The sequence below is a fragment of the Dermacentor silvarum genome, chromosome 6, assembly GCF_013339745.2.
Source record: "Dermacentor silvarum isolate Dsil-2018 chromosome 6, BIME_Dsil_1.4, whole genome shotgun sequence".
In the NCBI taxonomy this organism is placed as follows: domain Eukaryota; kingdom Metazoa; phylum Arthropoda; class Arachnida; order Ixodida; family Ixodidae; genus Dermacentor; species Dermacentor silvarum.
In genome coordinates, this window is record NC_051159.1 from 72,733,883 (window position 1) to 72,755,804 (window position 21,922).

Sequence of the window (21,922 nt, forward strand, 5' to 3'; positions counted from 1 at the left end):
AAACGAAATGAGACTGCTGCAAAATCACAAGCGAGGCAGTGAGCGCAATTCTCAATGAGGTGGGCGGGCCGAGGGGAGAGCGGCAAAGGGGAATGCCGACGAGGATGATGAGATGCGTAGTGAACAAGCAAGCAAAACAAGCCGCGACAGAAGAGACGGCAGCATCTCGTATGTAGACCCGTGAGCAAAAGTATACGGACCACAGGAGCACATGCCAAACTGCATCTATGCGCCACCTTCCAGCGCAGCACCTGCTGTCGCGAGTGGCAGTCGAGCGCCGGTGCACATGCGCATTCCATCATATCTGACGGCATGTCATATTGTTTTCCTTGACGACATATGCTCCTTGCTGACTAAACGTTCAATATCCCGTGCCGCTTCCTCTGCTCCGTGATATCTGTGCCGCCGTTTCATGGAGTGGGTGTGGCAAAGCTAGCTCGTGCGTCTACCGTGCATTCCAATTTCTTCAGTTATTGTTTGGCCTACTGCCTACTCTCATGCCTTTTGATGCCTCAGCCAGAATGACTTGCTTCTTACTACGACATTGTGTTACTGGAAGCGCTTCCAATATTTGCTGTCGACAGTGCTGCTACTACTTTCGCAGAATAAAGTGACGATAAATTGCTGCAATCCTTGTGCATGACAAAGGACACCAGTTGGAGAACCATGCTTGAATTAGCAGCAGCTAATATTAGAATTGCTTCCGATAACATAAGGCCGCAGTAAGAAACAAGGCATTTAGCTCGAGTCACCAAAAGGCAGTAGAGCAGGCAGGCAAACAATAACCGATAAAATGAGATGTGCGACGGACGCACAAGCCAGCTTCGCTGCAATCACTCATTGAAACAATGGTGCAGATGTGATGGTGAAGAGGCAGTGGCACAGGTGGCATCCCGCTGAACGTTTAGTCGACGAGCAGCATACCTCATTAAGGCAACGTGACATGCTGGCAGATATGATGCGACGCGCATGTGCAATGTTGCTAGAGCGCTAGTCTTGACAGCAAGCGCCGTGCTAAAAAATGGTGCGCCGATGCAGTATAGCACGCGCTCCCGTGGTCCGTATACTTTTGCTCACGGGTTTACAGCTCAGGCCACTTATAAGGACTGGATATAATGTGGTCTTTTCAGATTCCCGTTATCTTCCCACAGAATTCAATTTATACGCATACCTACCTATCATAGTGGAGTCGCACGAGACGAAATAGCAGTTATAACGCGAATGCCAGAAAATCCCGCAGACAAGCGAGGAAGCGGTGCATTGTCCGCACCAAACGCACGTGCATTGTTGCTTTTTGGCTCTTCAGTTCGTGTGCGGAAAGTAAAAAAAAACAGTCGCCGACTGATATTTTCAGAAATGGGTGGGGTCTCAAAAGTGTCTGAATTATTGGGCAGGGGCAGGCCAGAAAAATGAATTTCGACGGTAAGATCAATTTGTGGCTTTTTTACAACTCGAGCATCACAAAGAAATAGGTCGATTTCGCGAGTGCATTTTGCGTTCATGCATAGACGCTGGCCAGGACCATTGGTCGAAATCGAATTGACTGAAAAATCTAGTCCACTGGAGTCAAATTAATGGAAGTCGAAAGTACCATGCATGAATTAAACATGAATTAAAAGAAACAAGAAACAGAGCAGGAATCATTTCCCTATTCAAGTTCACCGTGTTACACTACTGCGCCTAATGTTTAAAGAATGCCTAGCATAGGGGCTAAAGTGCATTTAACACATGGTTACACCCTGATCATGCATTGCAGTTTCAAGTAATCAATAATGCAAGGTACACTGCTTTATTCTTGTTCGCATTTTGCGCTGCCGTGATATACAGTGTCGACCGCTTATAACGTAAGTCGCGGGAGTCGCGAATATCTGCACTATAAGCGGTACCGCACTATAACCAAAACAACAATTTTCAAGCCCTGCACGTATGCAAAACATGTAGACCAAGCATGTAGAAACGCTTTGTATTAACGCGCGCACATCACGATTACGTTTTCGCCAGTGAGCTGGCGAAAACATAATCGCGATGTAGCCGATGCTCTTCAAGCTCAACAGCTTTGCACCGAGTCAAAACGAAACAACTGTTTGCCGCAACCGCTGCAGAAAAAACCGTGACCGCTAACGACGCCGTTATGAACGGCGAATTTGCGGTGCTGAAGGCACATGCCCGACGCACACACCGAGCCTCGACAAATTAACTACCATTCGCTGCAACAACTGCAGTCGAAATCGCGGTCGCTATCAATGCGATCATCGATGGCGACTACGCAGTTTTTTAGGCACACGGCCGACGCGCATACAGAGTAAAAAAGGAACTACTGTTCGCCGCAACCGCTGCGGAGAAAACCGCGGCCGTTATCGACGCGATCGTGGATGACGGCTACGCAGTTACGAAAACCTGCGGCCAACGCGGTGTTATGCGCAGCGGTAAACGCAAGAATACCGGCGTTAAAGACACAAATAGGCTCGAAGCGTTCCGGCGTTGCTGTCATTCACGTACGATTTCAACTGATGGCTGTGGCGATGCGGACTCCGCCGCTTCGTTTCGGATGGACGCTAGCGCCGTTCTTGCTCTTTTGCGTCGCACATTTGCGGCGCTCCTCGCTCACCGAGCTCCGAAAGTAGTCCGAATTAACGAGAGTTTGATTGCATTGAATAATGCATACGCCGATCGGGACTAGAGGACGAGTCCAAATTGACGAGGGTCGAATTAACGAGGTTTCACTGTAGCTCCAAACTAATTTTGCAGAACACTGCTTAAATTGGCAGCGTCGCTCGCGCGATATCTGCACTTCACGACACGCATCGAGACGGGTGCACAGAAACTAAAGCCGCGTTCAGTGCTAAATGCACCGCCCATAAGCAGCAGAGCAAGTTTTCTCTGTCGCCTAGACAACCTACACGTGCATTTTTTTTTTCGTTTGTTTGCTCCGCCTCTCATGCTCCTCCTCCGCATCGCCCTCATTGATCTCCTCTCCCACCGGTGGGCGCACCTCGTTGAGAAGCGTGCTTGCTACCGCCCTAGTCGGCGAGATTTTCCCGCGGAAGCCGCATTATAACCGGTATTTCATCTCACGCGGCTGCACTGTAAGCGGTATGCGTATATATGGAGTTCTATGGGAAAATTAACGGGAGTCTGAAAAAACCGTAGTACTATATCCGGTCCTGCACTATAAGCGGTTACGTTATAAGTGGTATATACTGTAGTACAGTTAAGTGCCCTCACCTGCGTCTGTCGAAGGGCCATTGGCTGCTGCCACTGCAAGCCTAGCCTGAGCCGCAGCTGTGACTGTGGACCCAGCTCCGTCCCCTAGGGTGGCTGCTGTTGTCACCGATGGCGAGGACACCAAAGAGTTCAGGATGCCAGACACCTCCGTAGTGCTCAGCAGCGCAGAGACAGCAAACTCAACACTGGCCGGATCCAGCGTCGAGTGCGATGAACCGCTGGGCACAGCACTCCTCGGCGTAGGTGCTGTTGAAGATGCCCCACTGCCGGTGCCAGGATGCCTGGAGCCCCCTACCGCGCCATCACTCGCTCCCGACGCTGTTGTCACACCTTTTAACCTCTCCAGCTGCTTTCTCTGCATTTCGAACAACTCCTCCTGGTGGCTCTGGAAGCTCTCGTAATCCGTCGTCGGAGCAGACGACGAGGACGGCACGCTACTGGGGGTTACAGGTGTGGAGACGCCCGGGTGGTTGCCACTGCCGCCAGCACCAGCCCCAGCTTCGGTAGCAGCTGGGCCCACGGGGCCACCCGATAGGGGCTCTGGCCGCGATGGCTCAGGCAGCAGCCCACTGCCGTTGCGCTGTGGCCGGAAGTGCAACCTGCACACCAACCCCGAGCGTGTGTCACACTCACTCGTAGCTGAGGGGCCGGCGTCATTGTCGGCGCCAGCCATCGCGGAACTGGGCTCTTAAACTGAAACAAAATTTTTGAAGGGGTAAAAAAACCAAGCCCCCTCAAGCAGCCTCAGGCAATATCTTTCGGGCTAGTAATACGAGCACAAGCCGACCAGAAAATGGGCCAAGGTTGCAGCATCAACATGATGGAAAAGTTAAACGATGGAAATCAGAGCAAGTAGGTAGAGATTCAACGTGTGAAAAGGCAGATATATAAAACGCAGACACAACAAGGGGGAAGGGGGGGGGGGGGGTGCGAGAAGAAAACAATGGAAACAGCACTATCAACGGAAAGTTTGCACAGTGGCAGAGAAGCATGAAGGCACACAAACTACTATCAGCACATGCACATGGAAAGGTTGCGCCAAACAATCAACGATGGACATGCAAGCAGACACTCAACAGATATCGATTCAGGCTTGACAATTCCTCTTTTTGGTAGATAACTGCTACAACATTTACTGATAAGCCACACCTCAACCATAAGATGCACGTCTTCATTCCTACGGCTGAGCAGAACTTCACTTTATGGCCATTTAGCAGTGTGCTCGCAATCGTGATGGTGCATTGAAAGGTTAAATGGCACTTCATATGTAAATGATTCTTTGTGCCCAGTTGATTCACATGCAATTGATGCAAAGACCTGTCTGGCCCTACATAAATGCTATCGCAGCTAAAAAGAATTTCATAGACTACTCCTTTACGGCATTCAAGAAACTTGTTAGTATGCTTTGCATAACACCTGCCAGGTTTTCTTCAAAAAGGTTAGAACAAGCCAGGAAAAGTTATTAAGGTGACTTGCATAAAAGCCAACCTTCTTTAACCTTCTATGTTGGACAGCATGCTCTGCTGTGTGCATGCTCAGCTGTACTCTGCTGTTTACAGTGTCCCTCACGTTATTGCTACCTCAGTGCTGCCTGTTAGTAGACAGTGTCCAACATTCTTTCCGCATGCTAAAACAGCATTCTTCGTTTCTCTCTGCACAGCCTCGATGATTTGAGGCTTGCCTGGTGTGCACCATCAGAAAGTGCATACTCTGCACAAGGAGAGGTGCTTGTGCAAGCTGCACTTCAACGAGACCACTCGTCACAAAGTGTAGGCAATGGAACATCGTCGAGCAGCCATGGAAAAAAAAGTAAGAAGGGTCACATGATAGCAAGAACGGGCCTCGTAAGCCGTATTGAATACTATGCCATTTGGAACCTTTCCTCGAACTCAATGTATTACCTACATTCCGTTTTTTTTTTTTTTTGTACTGACGTGCTGTATACAGTGATTAAACTCCTTTCATTTCAATGATATCAATAAGCTGCCATTCTTGACTTTTGACTGTTTGCTAAATGCACTCGGACGGATTTTTACTCTTCTGCATATCTACTTCTCATTACCCATGTCCACCAGAGCCACCTCGCCAGCATAAACACGTTCACTTCATGCTTCTGTAAGCTGACAATGAATTGCGAGCTCACTCACACCAACTGTAGCGATGCGGTCAACGGGAATAGCTAGCACGCATTGATATGTGGCCCGGCACAGCTACGCGCGGTCTCCGAGAGTGCGATCTTGGAGGGTGTGCCTGGCAGCCTAGCTTTGTCAGCTACCGGCGCAGCGAGAGGTGGGATAAGATAAGAAAGAAGAGCTGCTCGAGCATGGCCACCATGCGTGCAGCTATGCACAGCGGTGAGAAAGAGCAGTGCTGCTTGACAGCGTATTCAACGTGGGAATTTTGAACTACCATGCCGAATGAGTGCAGAATCCTGTGGAAAGGCATATTCTTGGTGCACAACGGTCGGTACTTTTGGTTTCGGAGATGGATCCAGTTAGTTATATCCATTGGCAGACCAATTTTACTTTGTTAAAACGCGGTTTAAATAGATGGATCTCTAAAGAAATTTAAAGTGGAATTACATTTACGTCATTATATCCATTATATTGTTATATCCCGTCTCGTTATAACGAGGTTCAAGTGTACGTGACTTATTAAAATACATTTAGAGATTTTACTCCTCTTGTGTCACTGTGGCACATACCCATTCGAGAGCACATGTTGGAATCTACGTGAGGCTAAGCTTTAGTGAAGCTGCTTATTAAGTGCGGGATGTTGTAGACCGGAGCCTGTGAGCTGTATTTGCAAACATGTCACATTTCCTTTTTTCTTCTTTGCTTCACGTGCTTTCATGACACCTTTGCTGTACACATTCAGTTTTTGTTTCACAAACATCTAGTGGGAACATTTTGTCTCCTCAACAAAACCATTTTACAACTACCAATATGAATTTAACACAACACACGTTCAACAGAATTCCACCCTGAAAGTAGCACGCAATGAAACTACACAGCTTAAACAGCACTGAGGTTTGCCACAAGCTCCAGGCATTCCTTACCATTCATTCTTGACTTCTGACAGGAAGTCATTGCTGGGGGGCAGGCCATTGGGCATAGACTGGTTTAGCGCTACATCCAAGTCTGGCCAGTAGTCATCCAAAGGAGTCCATGCTCGATCCAGCAATATCCTGAAAAGCCAAGGAAGAACAAGATGGCCTGTGAGACAACTCGCAGGAGCAACACCACACCCAATTGTGATTTACATAAATTTCACAAGATTTTCTTTAAAGCTTCCAACCAAAGTGCATTGTGTAAAATATGCGCGACATTTCAAGACGGCATAAATCCTGCCTCGAGACGCAAAAAATTCGCGACTCCAAGTGAACGCTTTCTATGTAGCGATTGCGCCGAGAAACAGCCGATCCAGGTTCAGGTTTGAAGCGAAAGAGGGTGTCCTATCATGACATGCACTGAATGCGTCATAGTTCTCAAATCATTGTGATGCCGCCGTGCACAAGCCCGAAACTGAAAAAAAAAAAAAAAAAATCACTGCCCAATCGAGGGCTTCCATGAAGCACCTCGATTCGACACCACAAGAGAGAAATGTGACCACAGCAACAAGTAAAACAGCCTCCGTGAACCTGGATGTCATAGCCATCTTTATTTGGACAGTGTTGCCAAATCGAGTAGCGGATTCTAGAGTTTCCAATAGCATGGAAGCCACTCTATGCTGCCGTGGCCAGTCACAAGGTGGGACAATAAGCACTGTTAGTCCACAGTGGTTACTGTGCTTGCTCACGAGAAAGACGCCTCGGAACACCAGGATGAAGCGTTTGCAATAGCCTTGTAGTTCTGAGAAATGATCTAGTATGATACAAACTCGGGTTGTATTTTGTACTATTTCTTTTCTTTTGATTCTATTCATTTGTCATCTGTCAAGTCAAAGGGCTAATCTTGGCAATACTTAGCCAAGTATTTGTGGACAAGAATGTGGCTGAAACAACCCACAATCGCATACTACTGCAAAACTGTTTTGAACTAGCTAATGTGCAAAGACAGCAGTTGCCTCACCTGCCGCCTCTGCCTATCCTCCGGCGGGCGAAACCGATGCAGTGGGGCTTTGGTACAGTCAAGGTGGTTAGGCAGTAACGGTACTTGCGCTCTCCCGCACCTCCTTCGTCAGGACTACACCAGGGGTAGTTCCCGAGCCGCTCCAAAAGGGGCTGCACAAGAAAACGATGTGACATGAAGTACTCAGGATACCAAGACAAGTAATGGTGCATAGTACATTTTTCTTATTTTTTATTGGTAGAGATGGACTACATTACATTCTAAGAGCCAAAGACTGAACTTAACAAGCTTCACGAGCTTTTACATTGACATACTGACTCTGCAGTGTGCGTGTTAAGAAGTGTTAACATAAGCCTTGATTTAGTTCTCATTTCGACATTACAGCACTGACAATCACCATGCGACAAGTTCTTTGACGTAGGCACACTCCAATGCACAAGTGGTGACAGTACTGTTTTCATGATGCTTTAAACAAGCTGTGCATTACATAAGTGGCAATTTGTTTAAGAAACACACCAATGCCAAGTTCTTGCCCTAACGAAAAAGCGAGAGGAGGCCACTGAGCATAACAAACTTACAGCGTGGTAGTTGCAGTACTTCTTTCTTCGGAAAGCATAAGGACCATCCGGATCGTTTTCATCTTCATTGTCAGATGGCGATGTGACCTGAGCACAAACAGCAGAGCACGTAAGCAAGCAAGGCCCCATTATAATCACGTTATATGTGCTGTGGTGTTCCATATGATTATGAGCCATAATTATACCCCTCAGGTGCCAATTAATTCTGTAAACTGAAAATTTAGTAGTTTCACCAATTTTCTTGCAACTTCAAAATAATGAAAAGCACACAACTTTTGTCTAACGAATTACGAATTTTCAATTCTTCAGGGAGTTTTGTCAAATTTACTGAATGTGTATTCTGTGCGAGAACAGCCCCCGGAATGTCGGATATGAGAACATCAACAATTAACGATGGATTTTTCAGACATGCCTGATAATTACGATGCTTTCGCGGCACTGCCACGAGCCCCATAGAGACAATGTATAAGGATGTCTAAAATTTTGTACGCTGAAACCCTTTGTCGTTTGATTTCTTTTGCCGTGACCGCAGGTCCGAAACGGCATTAACTGAAGTCACCACAGCCACCATTTTGATTATCCCACAGCCTTGAACCAGCGCACTCGCACGCCTATTTGCTGGCAGATGTAGAAGTCATTTTGTACTGTGATTAGGCCTGGCTGCTTCGACATTCACCATTACGATTCCTGATGTTTGGTGCCGTGTTTTCATTTGAAAGGATTCACTGCTGCCGGTAATGGCACCGAGTCCGCCTTCATCATCCTCGCCAATGGCGTTGAGACGTGGAAAGCACAGATATGGCCCTAAAGCGCTGCATAATCCTGGTTCTCGTAAGTCAGCTTTGCGGCAATACAGGGGTGTTACGCAGTCAGGCATAAGCAATGTATTGCAGTGAAGCATAGCAAGAGCGCAAAGGGGACACTGACACAGAACATAAGATGTGTTTCTTGACTATACACGCAGCACACCTGCTATCTCCTGTCACAGTACGGGCATTGAGCTGCCTAATAATTGTACTGGCAAGCCTTTAAAGCTATATTGGAAGTGGCTGTGGCGATTTGAGTCCTTGAGGGCAGTTACAGGCATGCATCTTTTTTTTTTCGGACTGCCCAATTTTGCAGGCTTGCTAGGGGCTGCAAAAACGTCCCTAGGATGTCCAAAAAATTGGACGATGACTGTATTTCATGCCTAGCACATTTTAAAAACCACTATCCAGCCACTTCAAAAGTATGCGTGATGTAAAACATTGTGAACAACAATGAAAGAGTGAACCCGATAAATGACGACATACTGACACCGAGAGCAAACACCCACCCTATTACATTCCTACTTATTTTGCTGAAACCCTTTACGCAGATTATTCAAGATAATAGCACAGGTCCAATCAGAAAGATTTGAAGATGTACATGACACGTTTCATATATCCTTATTTTCTTAAGTGTTTTTACTTTTGATGCACTATACTGACGTGCTCTGTATGTGCAGCCATGCATCAAGGCGGTCAACAATGCTGTATATGTGGTGGATGCAAGCCACTGAAGATGCAATGTTAGGTCACCTAAATTTAACACACTGTTTAAGTAATCTACAGACAAAGTTTATGACATAGCACGAGGTGAGGTACCTCAGCAAAACTTCATGTACCTTATCATGACTGTTCTGTCATGATAGCACTAACTACACACTGCAAACTGAACAAAGAATTAACCATAATGGGCCTTTCTTTTCCCCTTTAAGCTAAATATGAACTATTGTAAAAAAAAAAAAAAAATGTCAGAAACCATCTGCACATGCCAGATTTAGTAATCACTTTCAAAAGATGAAGCGCCAGCAGTGACAGCACATTAGGAAGGAACAAAGACAGGACAGGCGCTATCCTTCCTAATGTGCTGTCACTGCTGGCACTTCATCTTTTGAAAGCTATGCACCAACTAGCCCCACAACGTGTTTTATTAGTAATCACTTTTATGGTATGTGAATAGTAATTTTTGAGACCGAATAGAATATGAATTCCATAGTGCCAGAGGCAAACTGAATATTGAATACAGTATAGACCACTTATAACGTAACCGTTTATAGTTTAGGACCGGATATAGTACGGTCTTTTCAGACTCCCGTTAATTGTCTCATAGCACTCCATGTATACGCATACTGCTTACAGTGCAGCCGCATGAGACGAAATACCGGTTATAATGCGGCTTCCGCAGGAAAATCTCGCCGACAAGGGCGGCAGCGAGCACGCTTCTCAACAAGGTGTGTGCTCTCGGCCGGCGTGTGCATTATTCAATGCAATCAAACTCTTGTTAATTCGGACTTATTTGGCTGCACATCGGTTAATTCGGACTACTTTCGGAGCTTGAGGACCGCCGCAAATGTGCGACACAAAAGAGCAACGCAAAAGAGCAAGAACGGCGCTAGCGTCCAGCCAAAACAAAGCGGCGGAGTACGCAACGCTGGAACACTTTGAGCCTATTTGTGTCTTTAAAGCCTGTATTCTTGCGTTTACCGCTGCGCATAACACCGCGTTGGCCGCGGGCTTTCTTAACTGCGTAGTAGTCATCCACGATCGCGTCGATAGCGGCCGCGGTTGCGGCGAACACTAGTATCGTTTTTACTCGGTACGCGTGTCGGCCGTGTGCCTAAAAAACAGCGTAGTCGCCATCGATGATCGCATAGATAGCGACCGCGGTTTCGACTGCAGGTGTTGCAGATAGAAAATGGTTGTTAATTTGTCCAGACTCTGAGCGTGCGTTGGGCGCGTGCCTTCAGCACCGCAAAGTCACCGTTCGTAATCGCGTCGATAGCGGACACGTTTTTTTCCGCAGCGGATGCGGCAAACAGTTTCGTTTTGACTCTGTGCAAAGCTGTCGAGCTTGAAGAGCACTGGCTACATTGCGATTATGTTTTTGCCAGCTCACTGGCGAAAACGTAATCACGATGTGCGCGTGATAGTACAAGCGCGTCTACATTCTTGGTCTACACGTTTTGCATAGGTGCAGGGCTTGAAAATCGTTGTTTTGGGTTATAGTGCGGTACCGCTTATAGTGCAGATATGCGAGACTCCGGCGACTTACGTTATAAGCGGTCTACACTGTACTTTTCTAATAGGTTTCAAAGAAAGAACAGCAATTTTCACAGTTAGCAGAAACAGATGTTCACATCCTAGTATTCAAACCAGTAGCAAGTTTCTGTCATTACACTACACGCAATGAAGTGTTGTTTATTAGGAGCACGAATGAAGCATTAGGAGCAAAAAAGCAGTTTATTTACGCACACAGCACTGTTTGGAGAATGCGAATGATCGCTGTATAGCTGATATAGTCTGGCTCCCTGAGTGACTTATCCTGCCTCACCACGTAACTTAAGTTTTATGCCTATATTATGCCCACGGGGATGAAATTTATTGTACTTTATTTCCAATTTCACGTTTTGTTGTGCACAGCTGACATTTTGAAGTATTAAAAAACGATTAAAAAATATTTGTACAGATAACTCTAACTCAAAGGAGCCCAAAAATTTGAACGAGGGTGGTCCAACGCTGTACATCGTTTTTTTACCCCAGAATTTGTTTGAATTGAATAGAATTCAAATTAAAGGAAGCTCATTGAATGAAAGACTTACCGTATTTATTCGAATCTAGGCCGATAGTTTTTTTCAAATAATCACATACGAAACTCTAGGGTCGGCTTAGATTCGAGGATTTTAAAAAATGCGCCAGTTTTTAACTGAAACTGATAAATATGGTGCATAGTTAGCGCCATCTAGAAAAGTCAGTACCGCAGCCGCTACTAGCCGCGCCAGTAGCCAGCTGAAGTACACGAGCGACGTCGCCATTTTGACCTGCGTCGTATCGGTAGTATCGGTATGGTGCAGCATCGGCGCGCGGTGTGGCGTTATCGTAATGGCACCAAATGGGCGATGCCACTATAGTGCCGCTTTCTAAACGAATACTGTATTTACTCGAATCTAACGCACACTTTCAACAGGACCCTAATTCTGCGTCGGCATTTCAAAATGGCCGCCTCGCACGCGCGTCGTGCCTAGCTACCGTAGCATGCGGAAGCTTCCTCCGTGTGCTGCAGTACACGTGCTTAGGCAATAGTCTACCGTCTGTCTTCACGTTCTCAGCGTCTGCTCTATCTATCAGCATGAAGTACCGAGCTCATCATGATGCCGCATTTAAAAGGAAAGTGATCAACTGTGCGGAGACGGACGGAAATCGGGCCGCATCACGGGCGTTCGGGGAATCCGAAACTTGCGAGCGGGACTGACGCAAACAGAAGGAGAGGATTTTCGCCAGCAAAGCAATGCGGAACGGTTTCAGTGGACCGAAACAGGACGTAATCTGCGACGATCCACTCCGGCGATACGATCAGGCTTGGCCCTATCTTGAAAGCAATCTGCGACTGGTAAAGTCCGCCGCGCGCCGTGTTTTCGCCGCGTTGAAGCGAGAGGCATGCTAGCACGAAGGCGCGCTTCGTCTCCAGCGTTTTGACAGTTCGTTTCCGCGGTCAACGAGCGAGGTGTGTTCATGTTTGCTTGAGCGCGCGTAACACCATGCTTGTTAATAGCGGTCTACTAATTTGCTACCGCATTCGATGCATTGCCTTTCGGGCGAAACTGCGACTTTTTTTATTCATCGCAACATCAGTGCATCGGGAGGAAATCTATTTTTCCAAATTTTTTTCTCACGGAAAACGGGTGCGCGTTACAATCGAGGAAGCGTGAGAATCGAGTAAATACGGTAGTTGAGCTAGCCGTAGAGGCATCGTCAAACGTTCAAACCGGGCGGAACTTCGGCATCGGTCTGTCGTTGGAGGGATGGTTTTTGCGTGCACCGCAACGTGCGCTCCTTCCAAAAATGCAGCAAATGCAGCATCTCTAATGCGCTGGATGGTACTGAATATAGCGCACTGTTTGAAGATGTCAGCAGTAAGGAAGATAGCGACGAGGCTAGCAGCGATGGTGACATATAATGAGCTCGGCATGTTCAAATTTAATAAATGCTGTTTCATTTTGCGAATGCTGTCCTCGCTTTTTCGTTCGGCCTACATTCGAGGTAAGTTTTTTTTTTTTTTTCGGACTTCGAACTTTTGGGGGGTCGGCTTAGAATCGGAGTCGGCCTAGATTCGAGTAAATACGGTATGCACAGCACTGTGCTAGGCACTCTGCACTGTGCTAATACATTAGTACAAGTTCAAACATTGTGGCATTATGGCAGAGTGGCATGTGCTGCCGTGAAGTTTAACTTCCAGGCAGAATTTCGCTGCTGTGAAGCCACACCTCAAGGGAAAATTTTCACATTTGCACATAACCCCCACGCTGACTTTGCTGTTAAAGTTTTTTTCAATTATTTTTTTGTAAGGCTAGTATGCGCCAGAACACGGAACAGTAGAGTTCCGTTAATTCGATTTTCTGGTTAATTCGAATCCGACCAAAGGTTCCGGCTGGCACCAATGCATTTCTATGGGCACACCAAGCTTTTGTTATTTCGATCCTAAAATTGGCCTTTGCTGGAGAATTCAAACTTGACCAAACAACGTGCATGCACCTGGCCCATATAGTGACCCCAAAAGCGACCTCTTTAGTGGCAGCGTCTGTCTTGGCAGAGCTTAGGGCAGAGTGATTGCGTTGAATGCATGTAAAAAAATCTCCAGTCAAAAACGCCTATTTTCGGCTGGCCCTAGAAAGATCTTCAAGCAAAAACCGTAGCTCACAGTGTCTGATTATGCTACTTACTCGATTCTCAGGCACACTTTGTTTTTCTCAAGAAAACTGCGCCGGAAATTTCCAGTGCGGTGCAATCGGATACGAAACTAAAACCACCTTTACGGCGTTCGTATGCTTTACCGCGTAACAAGTGTACTGCCGCGAAGCTGACTTTAGAAAACTTGCTGCCATTGTGCAACACAGACCTTCAGCCATTTTTCTTGCTAAAATATCAGGTGTGCGTTAGACTTCTTTGTTTCAGGAGCTGCAACGTCACTTCTTCGTTAGTTTACTACTTTGAACACACAGGAAGTGGCCGCGCATTTCATTTGGGGGCGCATTAGATCAGGCAAATACTGCCGAATGAATTGGCAATGTTTATGGCGTTCTTCTTACATCTTGTTTAATTCAACCTGCCGGATAATTCGACCATTTTCGTCGGTCCCGTCAGGGTCGAATTAACGGAAGTCGACTATAGTTGCAGGGAGAGACGGGAGCAGCAGCCAATATGCAGCCGCACTGCCGGGTTGGAAATGCCACCATGCGAGTTGGTCATTGCCAATAAGACGGTCAGTGGTGTGTTATGTTCGAATTAACCGTTACAACACACACAGGCATTTTTGCACGTTGAAAGGCACATAATTTTGACAGGACCACAGCGTCATTTGTAATGAAACGAAAGCTTGAATTAAGTGGGCTCAAATTAACGAGATTCCAATGTATTTACAAATAGTGACTATAGTATTCGATTTGATGGCCTAATTGTATGGAACAATATTCAATTTGTTATTCAAATGTTCATATATTCACACACACCTAGTGATTAGCATTGCAGTAGTACTGCACTTTGTTCACTGGACTGAAATGCAGCTGCATTGAGTGGCTGCTGCATACACTATGCAGGTTAGCATGCAGCAACCACCCAATAATAGCAAATTACGCTTTAAACCCTGCCACATTTCTGGAGTCGCTCCACTTGTTCAAGAAAATTTGTTCGAGAGAGCTGCTGTGCAGCTTTCGGAGTTTCAATTCGCAGTTTTTCCTCATTTAAATACTACATACGACACTGCCAGTACCAAACGAGCAGTTCAAGTTGTCCGTCAATTCAAATGAATAGATTTCACTGCATATGTTTGCTTTTTAATTAATTGTATATTGCAAGATATCTAGTTTCACAAGAGTAGACATTGCTGCATATGAAATTGCGGTACGTGAATTACAGAAAAAAGAAATTAAGTATTTCTTTCTACAAACATACACACAAAAAAGCATAACTTTTCCAAACTACCACTTGAATACACTTTCTAACCTCACTACGTACTAACCAAACTATAGCCAAAGGCAGTGGCAGCAGTGAATGAAAAGAACAGGCTACAGGCTCTCACCGGTGATAGTGCCTCATCATCCGAGCTGGGCACGTCAGACAGGCCCATTTCCAGTTCTGACCGAGCATAGCTCACTTGGCTGGGGCACAGACTAGGAATTTCTTTGTTTCGACGCTTGGTGTACTCCCGCTTCTTTCGAGGTATGCCATCTTCAGACTGAAAGACACAAGTTTCTCATGTTAGTATAAAACTGTGCGCAGCCACAAAAACAACACCGTACACAACTCACAGCAATCTTAAATATATAGTTTTTGGTTTACACGCACACATATATACATATATTGGTTTAGGAAGATCATACCCAAGCGGCTCTAGTGTTATGCAAAAACCCAGACTCCTTTGTAGGCCCTTCGCGTTATATTGTATGCCTGGCGGATTGCGTCCCCTAACCTTGATTGCCCAATTTCTAAAGCCCCCGAAAATTACCATCGAGACTTGGCAACCTCATAATTAGAAAAATGCTACAACTGAACGCAGAAAATACTAAGCTTTTGTGAAAAATACGAAAAATTGTTTTCTACGCAAGCCGATGATTGCTGCAGACTGTTCTGAAGGAGGGCTGTGAACAGGCTGCAGCTAGAACTAAAATATTTTTTCGACTCTAGGTTGATAGCTTGTTTTTAAACATGAGTTACAAATCTCTCCAGCTTAGATTCAAGGATTTTATTACCGAGCTGTTGAAACTAGAAAAACAACCCACCACAGATGCCAGCACTTAGACAGTACTGTAGCTACCATTACTAGCCACTGCTGCAGCGGCACAGTATTACAGCTCACTGCAACGGTATGGCATTTTGACCACATTGAAGTCGGTTTTATTTCAATTTTCTTCTTCTTTTTTTTTTTTTTTGAAGTTCACTTTTGGTGAGACACTGACACCAAGCACACCGTGTCTCAGTGGTACGAGCTGAGTCAAGTGTGTTGCGTGGCTGGAACCGGACATTGGGTTACAAATGTCATTTGCTTTTTGTGGCTGTTGCCATTTGCTATCTTGGCCAGCTTGCATTCAAGGTAAGATGTGCTTTTATTTTTTTATTTTTCGGACCTTCCGAATTCGGGGAGTGGGTGGGGAGGGGGGGGGGGGGGGCAGCTTAGAATCGAGGCCGGCCTAGATAAGAGTAAATACGGTAACTATGAGGTTGGTTATATCGAGTGAAGGTGTGAATCATTGAAATGCTCAGAAAAAATCTGGCTTAGACGATAGGTCAGTGACTTAATTTTTATTTCAAATTCATTTTTTGCCCTTGATTGGATGCAAATAAAAAAAAATTGCAAACTTACTGGTGTCATTACACTTATAAACAACCTCTAAAAGTTGGTCATTTTATGATAAGATGATTGGCAGGTGATAAAAAGTGGCAGGTTCATGTTGTAATGCCAATCAGCATAACTAGAACTATGATAAGACATGTAACACATACAGACGCACCGTATTTACTCTAATCTAACGCGCACTTTTTTTCCGATAAAACTGGTCCGAAAATCGCGTGCGCGTTAGAATCGAGTACGATCCTAAATCTGCGTTACCATATCGCCATCGGCATTTCAAAATGGCCGCCTCGTACGCGCTTCGAGCCTAGCTGCTGTAGCTTCCTCCATGTGCTGTAGTACGTGTGCTTAGGCATTAATCTACCATCTGTCTTCCCATCTTCTGCATTTGCTCTATCAGCACGAAGCGCAGAGTTCATCGTGATGCCGCATTTAAAAGGAAAGTGATCATGTGAGCGGATACGGAGAGAAATCGGGCTGCATCACCGGAGTTTGGAGAAATCGAAACCTGCATGCGAGACTGGCGCAAACAGGAAAGGATTTTCCCCAGCAAAGCAACGCGGAAGGGTTTCAGTGGCCCGAAGCAAGACGTATTCTACGACGATCCACTTCGGCGATACGATCACCTCGGCCCTATCTCGGAAGTGATCTGCGATGGGGAATCCGCGCGAGCTGTGTTTTTGCCAATTATCGTTCGCATTGAAGCAAGAGGTGTGCTAGCACGAAGGTCGATTCGCTCGCCGTCGCTGCCGCGCTTCGTTACTCCAGCGTTCAGACAGCGAATTTCTGCTGTTACCGCGATCATCGAGCGAGATGTGTTTGCTTGTGCGCGCGTGACACCATGCTTGTTAATTTAGTTAGTTAGCGAATGTTTATAAGTTTATACGGCCGATAAAAAGTACTATCCTTACTTCGTATAGCTGTCTACTAATTTGCTATCGCAATCGATGCTTTGCCTTTAGAGCGAAACTGCGACATTGTTCTTTTTACTTCATCGCAACTTTAGTGCACTGGGAGTAAATGTTAGTTTTTTTTTTCCAAATGAGAGAAAGTTGTATTTCTGTATGAAAGCATGAGGTGCACGGTACTGTAAAGTATTTTTTTGTTTTTCTGTCTTTTGGTTACGGAAAACGGGTGTGCGTTACAATCGAGGGCGCGTGAGAATCGAGTAAATACGGTAACATAGACATGTAACAGTGGGGATGGGCGAATAGTGATTTTGAGGTTCGAAGCGAATAATGTGGTCGAATAAATTTGAATCGAATAGTTCGAATAGTACATATCACATGTTACAGTAAAACCTAGTTGATTTGAATTTCATGGGACCGAAAAAAAAGTTAGACTTAACCTAATGCCGAATTATCAGGGTATCCAGAAAACAATAAGCAAATGCTTACTAAGTCAGCACGATTTTATTAGTGTAATGGATAAGCAAATCCTTTTGCTATTTTGCACAAAAGCAGTGCGGAGGCTGCAATTCTCGTCATCTCATGACTGATTGGCTCTCGCAGCGACGATCGAGGCCTCGCGACTTCCTTCGTAGAACGGCCGCGGCGCGTGCCATCATTTGCAACATGCTTTGCACTACCGCGCTCACATCCCGATTATTTTTTTTGCCAGTAAGTTGACCGCCAGCAGATCGCACGTCCATCCCGATGTAGCCGGTGCTCTTCATCCTCGACAGCTTTGCACAGAGTCAAACCGAAACAACTGTTTGTTGCAACTGCGGCCGCTATCGACGTGATTATGAACAGCGACTTTGCGGTGGGTACGGCCACACTAGCGGCAAGAACGTGCGCGTCATGCCATGCGCGGCAGGAATCGGGGGTTTTGCGGCGTGCCGCACGAAATAGGTTCGAGACCCATTTCTGCGGCAAATGCCGCGTGCCGCGAGATGAATGACCAATCAAGAGCGTCGAGGCTGACGTCACGGAGCCATGGCAACCGGACCGCCGCCGCTCCGCACCGGCTTTCCAATCAACAATCATCGTCTCTCACGGTTACATGGAGGGATTTGTGGACGCTGTCCAATCGTGCCCTTTCCGCTCACGGTGATTGCGCGTTCCAAGAGCGTGTGAGATCTTATCGCGCTGCCGCACGGTGAGATGCGCTTGCCACGGTGGACTTCGCGGCAAGGCGCTGACGCATGGCAACTTGCCGCTCACGGCATGACGCGCGCGTTTTTGCCGCTAGCGTGGCCATACCCTACGTGGCCGACGCACGCACCGAGTCAGAACAAACTACCGTTCGCTGCAACAACTGCAGATGAAATCGCGGTCTCCATCTATGCGATCATGGATGGCTACTACGCAGCTTTTAAGGCACGCGGCCGACGTGCGTATTGAATGAAAACTACCTTTTGTTGCAACCGCTGCGGAAGAAACCGCGGCAGCTATCGACGCGATCATAGATGGCGACTATGAAATCCCGCGGCCAATGCGATGTCATGCGTGGCGGTCAACCCAATAAAGGCACAAATAGGCACGAAGCGTTCCGTCGTTGCGGTCATTCACGTACGATTTTCGCTGATGACTATGGCGATGCGGACTCCGCCGCTTCGTTTCGGTTGTACGCTGGCGCCGTTTCTGCTCTTTTCCGTCGCACATTTAAGGCTCTAATGCAAAAACGTATAGCTTTCGAGATTTATAGTTTATGTGTGGAAGACATGACATGAAGCATAGCCTCCGAGATGTGTACCGGCCGTCCGTGGCTTTTGGCTGCCTATTCGGGAGCGCCGAATAATTCTAAAATATTGCATACCTGAATTCGAATCAAAGTGAATAATGAATATAAAATTATTAGATTGAATATTCGACAATACCGAATATTCGCCCATCCCTATGTAACACACAATATAATATCACTAAAGGCTGTTGTTGATAGTGCTACGGAACGTTGAAAAAACTTATGAACATGTAGTACAAGTCAGATTAAATGCTGAGAAACGTATTTCAAGGTTTTCTAGGGAAGCTTTCTGCCAACAAATGCAGCTAAATCACTGAAGAAAGTTGTGTAATGTGGTAATAAGCGAGCTAAACAGAAAGCAGAGTTTATGCATCGCGACTGTCTGACAGGAAAACACTTCTAAACTCTTATAGATATAAACCTAACTTTAAAGTAATGAAAGAGTAACACATGTAGCTGTAATCTATGCCTAAAGAAGTATCTCCAGTAGGTAGTCATTCAAGTACTAACAAGATGCATATCTGAGGCGTAAACACAGTAGTCAACTATTTTTTTGGACTTGCAACTATTCAAGACTTTGTCATTACACTGTCGTAGACTTCTGTAGGACCAATGTATAATGGCAACTGAAAATTTGGACACCCCGCTATGACTTGCTCCCTATTTTTGGACAAAACCTGCATTAACTACTCAGTGAATCATTGCCGTGAACGATGGAATCAGCTGCATTTCGCATAGCAACATGATCTGTCGTCCACTTTTGCAGTGCCATTCAGAAGTCAAACACTAGAGCGAAGCAATTGAGTCAACACCAAATGCGGCAACTTTCACTGTCTCCAATTTTTTTTTCTTAAGTCATGTTCAAACTTTTGTCAGCCAGGATTTTTACTACAGCTAGCACGTTGGCTAACTCTGTATGGCACCACCCTCTTGAGAGCTCAAGTCGAAGATGACAGGCACATGCATGCGCTTGGCTTGCAGTGGTTGGTGGATTATGAGAATCAACATGCTAGTCTGTATAGCCTACCACTATTTTAAAAAGGTGATTCTACTTTATAAAAAAAAAAGTGCTGTGGAACAACATATGAATGCATCTCTTACAACTTTTGACAAGTCAGTGCTTCAATTGTCACAAGAATGTAGCTATTACATGTTACAAGAATACAAGAATATGATTGGCTTGTTCATTATTTTTTTTAACGTTCCAAGTTTCTTGCAATGAAACTATACAAAATGATGCATAGGGCACAGGCACTTACCCGGTGCTTTGATAACCTAGATTCTTGCCTTGACAATTGACTATTATTTACAGAAACATAACTTGGCCTGGAATTTTTCATGGCCATGACTTCTGCCATGATTTGGCCATTGAAGTCACCCACTTGATACCTGTAAAGAAAAGAAAAAAAAAAGAACATGAAAGCTAAAGTACAAGCACAGTCACCAGCACACATTCCAAAATTCTAATATTGTGAGATTATTGCTGCTTTATCAGCGGTGGAACAGCCATTTGAACTTTTGGTGCATGTCTAGGCACAGGCAAAAAATTGATAGTTGCATAGTTCTGAGGAACATGCTGAACCTGCATAGTTCTGAGCGTTAGGAGTGGCCCGTAGCAGTGCGGCAATCAGCTGTTGCCGCAGCGCATGCATAGAAGTAAAGTGTGCTGCGACCTAGCACTTTTATGTTTGGCGAAAGCACGAACTCAGCACACTTTCTTCACTGCACATAATTTCTAGGCCAGCATGCTGTCGACTAGCCAAGCTAGTGCACAATACCCTCTGGTATAGTGGCTTCGGCGTGAGATAGGACATGTTTTAATCCTGCGCCGGCCGAGTCCAGTCACGCTGACTGTGCCAGATGATAAAGTGTATGAGCGCTATGCTGCTGTGCACTAAGATAGTGCGCTGTGCTAGGGCTTCGTCAAGGTTGACCACGGAGTAGACATTAGCCACTGCACCGCGCTGCTATTGCTTCCATGCACATTTAACTATGATGCGCGCACTCAGATGCACTTCTCTGAAGTGCTTAAAACTAGTACAACTACCCGCCTGTGCGTGGAAAAGCTGTTATATTTGGTTGTCCCTCTCACCACGATATCACTTAACTTCGACGAAGCATTTTTTTTTACTACTTGCATACACTTATTACGCCGAGAGAACTTTTACAAGTTCACAAAGCCAAATGTGTTTTGAATGAAGCTTCATTGTTCAGACGGTGCTTTTCACAACCTGAAGCATCATCAAATCTAAAAAGTTGGTCCGTAAGGCACAACACCATGCAAAACATGCACACTGTACTTGTTATACCTTGGTACTTTGCTCACTGACCTCTTTTCGAACACTTCTATTGTGAGATGGAGGTGCTCCCGTTTCGTCTTTTCTCTCCTCTTGACCATTTCTAGAAGCGTCCTGGAACATACGCATAAGTATATTGAGCATAAACACACAAGAGAAACTAATTATTGTGGCTCAGCCTAAACATGTGAGGTTAAGTGCAGCAGCAAAAGCCCCTCGAAGAAAATATGTACTCATTAAAGAAGTAAAATGCAGATTCATGCAGGACTTTTTCAGATGGTAGGTGTGAACAAGAGTCCACTTCCAATAAACTTCAAACTGCGTTCTGACAAATCGGATGTTCAATGCGACATGGATGCAAAACAGATATCTTAGGACCAAATCTGCTACTACTACTCTGTCACGGAGCGGCATATTTTCGAGAAGGCGACACGCCGAATTACAGGTGTCAAAAACGTTCTGGCCTCATAGGATGGCATCTCGTTTCGAGACGCGACACGCCAATTAAGGACCCCGAGGTGTGCGTGGGTGTCCGTGTGGTGCAGTGCCAGGGCTTGACCTTGGAGAGAGGTGAATCTACCGTCCTTCGTCCATGGTGAAAGGGGCGCGGCCAAGACTTTTGTGAGGAGCCATGAATTAATTAGGTGAACTCTGCAGTACCAGTAGTTCCCCTACATAGGGAACTAGGGAAAAGAGAGGCTAT

General features: G+C 45.8%; 1 protein-coding gene across 1 annotated transcript in view; it reads right to left on the reverse strand.

Annotated features, from left to right (window-relative positions):
- The window catches only part of LOC119455579 (enhancer of polycomb homolog 1), a 72,189-nt gene that overhangs the window by 7,056 nt on the left and 43,211 nt on the right, over positions 1-21,922 (reverse strand). The window contains exons 7-13 of the mRNA XM_037716980.2: positions 21,253-21,333; positions 20,182-20,311; positions 14,969-15,124; positions 7,874-7,960; positions 7,296-7,447; positions 6,284-6,412; positions 3,226-3,824 (exon numbers count right to left, since the gene is read on the reverse strand). Of these exons, the coding sequence (XP_037572908.1) occupies positions 3,226-3,824; positions 6,284-6,412; positions 7,296-7,447; positions 7,874-7,960; positions 14,969-15,124; positions 20,182-20,311; positions 21,253-21,333 (1,334 nt within the window). The remainder of the gene's footprint in view (positions 1-3,225; positions 3,825-6,283; positions 6,413-7,295; positions 7,448-7,873; positions 7,961-14,968; positions 15,125-20,181; positions 20,312-21,252; positions 21,334-21,922) is intronic.